At 49.6% G+C, this 5,583-nt stretch overlaps 1 protein-coding gene across 3 annotated transcripts in view; it reads right to left on the bottom strand.

The window, feature by feature from the left end:
- DNAI2 (dynein, axonemal, intermediate chain 2) overlaps positions 1 to 5,583 on the bottom strand; it is a 30,688-nt gene that overhangs the window by 17,660 nt on the left and 7,445 nt on the right. For all 3 annotated transcript variants that reach the window (XM_010856101.1, XM_010856099.1, XM_010856100.1), the window contains exon 4: positions 4,044 to 4,165. In XM_010856101.1, the coding sequence (XP_010854403.1) occupies positions 4,044 to 4,165 (122 nt within the window). The remainder of the gene's footprint in view (positions 1 to 4,043; positions 4,166 to 5,583) is intronic.

Below are 5,583 nucleotides of genomic sequence, written 5' to 3'. Positions count from 1 at the left end.
AGGGATCTAGTTCCCTGACCGGGGATTGAACCTGGGCCCCATGCGTTGGGAGTTTGGAGTCCTAGCCACTGGGACCACAGAGGATTTCTTTTTTTTAATTGAAATATGTTGATTTACAGTGTTAGTTTCATATGTGCAGCAAAGGAAATACATATACACATTTTTTTTTCAGATTCATTTTCATTTAGGTTATTACAAGATATTCAGGGGCTTCCCAGGTGGCTCAGTGATAAAGGATCCAACTGCTAATGCAGGAGACGAAGGAGACACGGGTTCAGTCCTGGGTCAGGAAAATTCCCTGGAGTAGGAAATGGCAACTCACTCCAGTATTCTTGCCTGGGAAATCCCATGGGCAGAGGAGCCTGGTGGGCTACAGTCATGGGGTTGCAAAGAGTTGGACACGACTGAGCGCACAAGATAGTGAATATAATTCCCTGTGCTGTATAGCAGGTCCTTGTTATTTATTTATTTACATATAGTTGTGTGTATCTATTAATCCCAGACTTCTGATTTATCCTCCCCCTTTTCCCTTTTGGTAACCATTTTTTTTTCCTATGTCAACACAGGGGACTTTCAGGGCAACGAAAGTATTCCGTGTATTGGCATCTATGACACCAAGAGGGAACCCTAATGTGAACTACAGACTCGGGGTGTGCTGGAGGCTGAGCACATCCCCTCAAACCTCCTGTGTTGAAGCCTAATCTCCAGTGTGCTGGTATCCGGAAGTGGGGCCTTTGGGAGGTGATTAGGCTGTGAGGGTGGAGCCCCTCTGAATGGGATCAGTGCCCTTACAAAAGAGGGTCGAGGGAGACCCTCACCCTTTCTGTCTTGTGAGTTCTCAGCAAGAAGGCGGCTGTCTCTGAATTATTAATAAAAATCGGGCAGTGAGAATTTTGAAACATCCAGTGGTCAGGACTTGGTGCTCTCTCTGCTGCAGGCTTGGATTCAATCCCTGATCAGGGAACTAAGATCGCACAAGTTTCGAGAAGCAGTTAAAAAAAAAAAAAGAAAGAGAGTCCTCAAGAGACACAGACTCTGACCTTACTGGCACCCCGCGCTCAGACTTGCATCCCCCAGAGTGATGAGGGATGAGTTTCAGTTGTTCGTAGGCCACCCAAGTGATGGTATTTTGAGACGGCAGCCTGAGTGGACTAAGGACAGGGCGTAACGATGTCAGTGTTGCGCTCTGATGTGACAAACGTCCCACCTACGGGGTGGGGGAGGCAGGAGACGCTGCTGGGGGGAGAGGCCCTGTGGGTGGGAGGAGGTTGAGCGTGTGGGAATTCTCTGTACTCCCTGACCCGTTTTTCTGGGGACTAAAACTGCTTGAGAGACTGCTTTGGGAAAGATCCAAGATGTTCTCCTTGCTTGTTGCAAATAATAATTCTTTCTTTCTTCGGGGAAAAGAAACAACTGCCAAAAAATTATTAGCTCAATTTGGTGGCTCAGACGGTAAAGCGTCTGCCTACAATGAGGGAGACCTGGGTTCGATCCCTGGGTTGGGAAGATCTCCTGGAGAAGGGAATGGCAACCCACTCCAGTGCTCTTGCCTAGAAAATTCCATGGACAGAGGAGCCTGGTGGGCTACAGTCCACGGGGTCGCAAAGAGTCAGACACAACTGAGCGACTTCACTTTCACTTTCAAAAAATGAAAGGGGAGAGACGATGTGTAAGAGTGAAAAAGGATTAAAGACTTAATGGCCCCACATGTGGACTCAGAGGGGGAAGGTGGGGGGAACTGAGAGAAGGGCATTGACACATACACACCGCGACTAGCATGCGTAAAGGAGCTGGCAAGTGGGAGCCTGCTGCACAGCACGGGGAGCTCGGTGATGGCCTAGAGGGATGGTACTGGCGGGGGCAGAGAGCTCCAAGAAGGAGGGGATCTGTGCATACCTATGGCTGACTCACTGCATTGTGCAGCAGAAACTAAAGAAAAAGACGTAATGATCCCAAGCTGACACTTCGTCATGGGAGTCATTGGAAGAAATGAACAAAAGAGGGAAATGAAATAAGTTTCTGGTCGTGTGACTCATCCACTTCACTCCTCCGTGGGGGCTCGGCTAGAGCAGCAGCAGCACAGGTTGAGTCCCGTCCTTGGCTGGGTCACCCACCCACTGACAGCCCTGAGCACGTCTCCTCCCTGGGGCCAGGTTCCTCGTCTGTCAAACGTGGAGGTTGGATGTGATGATTTCTAATGCATCAGCCCTCTCGGGTATCCATACGTAAGGTCAGATTCCAGCAGGGCTGGGGCATCAGAGAAGACGGCCTCTGCCCTGCCCTGGTCCCTCTCTTGCATGCCCACTGCTAGAAGTCTGCAGTGCCCACCATGACTCAGACCTGGATCAGAAGAGTCCTTGCTGGTCGTGCTCGGACTGGGTCAGACACTTTCCAGGTGGCAAAATGAGTCCCCTAGAGTTGGCATTTGATGCTGGTTAGTGGCTTCCAAAGTCACAGGTTTTCTCTGCATATTCGAGAACACACACCTGCACGTATACACGTACATACACATATATGCACATAGACATGCACATATACATAGGTATATTTGATTTTCTTTTTTGGCGCATAATTGCTTTTCAGCATTGTGTTAGTTTCTGCTGTATGATGAATTGATCGGCTACATGTATACAGACATCCCCTCCCTTTTGGACTTCCTTCCCACCCCTCGAGGCCATCACAGAGCACCGAGCCGAGCTTCCAGTGCTTTACGCGTGATCATGGACACACGTCAATCCCAGTCTCCCGCTTCACCGCCCTCCCCTCCCCGCACCGTGTTCACAAGTCCGCTCTGACATCTGCATCGCTACTTTCCTGCCCTGAAAAGAGGTTCATCTCTACCGTTTTTCTAGATTCCACATACGTGTGTTAATATACGATATTTGTTTCTCTCTTTCTGATTTACTTCACTCTGTATGACAGACTCTAGGACCACCCGCGTCTCTACAGAATGACCCTATTTCCCTCTTTTTAGTGGTTGAGTAATATCCAAGACTCTTGAGAGTCCCTTGGACTGCAAGGAGATCCAACCAGTCCATTCTGAAGGAGATCAGCCCTGGGATTTCTTTGGAAGGAATGATGCTGAAGCTGAAACTCCAATACTTTGGCCACCTCATGTGAAGAGTTGACTCATTGGAAAAGACTCTGATGCTGGGAGGGATTGGGGGCAGGAGGAGAAGGGGACGACAGAGGATGAGATGGCTGGATGGCATCACTGACTCGATGGACGTGAGTCTGAGTGAACTCCGGGAGTTGGTGATGGACAGGGAGGCCTGAGGTGCTGCGATTCATGGGGTCACAAAGAGTCGGACTGAGTGACTGAACTGAATTGAACTGATATATGTACCACATCTTCTTTATCCATTCATCTATCATTGGACATTTAGCTTGCTTTACCTAGGTGTATTTTAAACAAAAAGTAATGCTTTCTACACACGGTTCTGCATCTTGATTTGGTTTGGTTTCACACAGCAATCTCAGAAACTCTCGCCTAAGGAGCTGCCTCATTCGTTCAGTCAGCGTGTGGACAAAGCAGAATTGCCGGAACCAGACCCTACTGATGGGTTTAGTGTGCTCCCAATCTCTGGCTAGTGCACACTCTGCTGCAGTGAATATCCAGTGATCTCACACACGTCTCTGGGCTAAGCTTCTGTCACACTGCTGTCCTTGGAGGTTATTCCAGGCAGACTCCCAAGTGCTTGGGACAAGGGGCTTTTTTGCTCACAGTGCATTCAGATCACGGATGTCTGGTGCTTTGGCCCTTCCCCACACAGTATGAATCGACCACACGTGTACTCAGCTTTGCAAATTTGCTTTAGTCTTTCCTGAGACGGACTCTCTCCTCCCTTTCCACCCACCAGGCCTGCCTCCAAGGTAGGGACCACTTATCTACTGGGCATTTGATCGCTCTGTCCCTTATTTAGCTCAGAGCACAGAGGGCATTATCCCCACGGCATGGAGTGATGGGTAAGGGGTCCCCTTGGAAGCACCCATCCACAGGGGTGACAGAGGTTGGCCAGGCACCTGCCTGGCTACAGAGGTACCTGAAAACATTGATGGTTTTAGCTGAGGGGGCCTCATCCGTCACCTCCACCGCATCCTCGTCGTCAAAATACTCCTGGTAGATGTCGATGGCGTTATTCTGCTTGATACAGTGCTCCATGATCTGCGGGGGACACAGCGGGAATCCTTAGTGGTAAAGGGAGGTCCTTTCAGCCTGACCAGGGCTGAGATGGAGTCTGGGAGGGATGAGAGACATCCCGCAGTCTTTTCCCTTCCTTCCAGGCCACGAATTTTCAATGGGGGCAACATCTACCCCACAAAAGGGTAGAAATTGGTTCAAATTGTTTTCAAATTGCTTCTTGGAGGTAAAATAATATCACCTTTTTTTTTTTTTTTGTACAAAGCACAGACATACATTTTTTGGTTGTTGCTCAGTTGCTAAGTCGTGTCTGACTCTTTGCAACCCCGTGGACTGCAGCACGCCAGGCCTCCCAGACACACATATAGTACACCTTTGGTATTACATTTTCACTGGGGTGGGGGAATGTCTAAAAAGGCTTATTGAGAGACAGCAATGAAAAAAAGGTGAAGAAACACAGTTCCAGCCAAACAGAATTAGTAGCCACTCTGTGTATGGCATCCATCTCCTGTTTCCTCCATCCAGAAGGCCCTCCCCCATTATTCCAAATGTCCAACAGGGAAAAACCCAAGCTCAAGGGCCTCCTCCTCCAGGAAGGCTCCCCTGATACCTTCAGCAGGAAACCAACTCTCCCTCCTCATGGGGCAAATAGCAAAGCATTTCTTCTCTTACAGCCTTCCTTTCAGTGTGAGATTGTGTGGTATGTGCGTGCTCAGTGGTGCCCCACTCTTTGAGACCCCACGGACTGTGGCCCACCAGGCTCCCCTGCCCATGGGATTTTTTCAGGCAAGAATACTGGACGGTGTTGCCATTTCCTACTTCAGGGGAATCTTCCCAACTCAGGGATTGAACATGTATCTCTTGTGTCTCCTGCACTGGAGGTGGATTCTTTACCTGCTGACCTGCCTGGGGCTGCTGTTGCTACTAAGTCCCTGCAGTCGTGTCTGACTCTGTGCGACCCCATAGACGGCAGCCCACCAGGCTCCGCTGTCCTTGGGATTCTCCAGGCAAGAACACTGGAGTGGGTTGCCATTTCTTTCTCCAAGGCATGAAAGTGAAAAGTGAAAGTGAAGTCGCTCAGTAAGTGTCCGACTCTTTGTGACCGCATAGATTGCAGCCTACCAGGCTCCTCCGTCCATGGGATTTTCCAGGCAAGAGTACTGGAGTGGGGTGCCATTGCCTTCGAGCTGCCTGGGGAGCCCCTGTTAATACTGTGATATCTCTGTTTTTGTCTTTGGCCTCCAGTGGCTCACAAACTCTTTAGGGTGGGATATATGTGAATTTCATTTTTGCAATCTTTACTGCACCTGGCAAAGGCTAGAAGCTCCATCCAAATGTGCTGACTGAATGAATGAATGAATGACCCCTATTGGCAGGTAGCTGCTGGCTAGGGGTCCTTTGCCCAGAGGGTTTCCCACTTTCCCGATTCCTCCTAAAACCTG

Source organism: Bison bison, unplaced genomic scaffold, assembly GCF_000754665.1.
Source record: "Bison bison bison isolate TAMUID 2011002044 unplaced genomic scaffold, Bison_UMD1.0 scf7180017864371, whole genome shotgun sequence".
Classification (NCBI taxonomy): domain Eukaryota; kingdom Metazoa; phylum Chordata; class Mammalia; order Artiodactyla; family Bovidae; genus Bison; species Bison bison.
The sequence above is the reverse complement of the archived record's forward strand: the minus strand, read 5'-3'. Positions and strand labels throughout refer to the sequence as shown.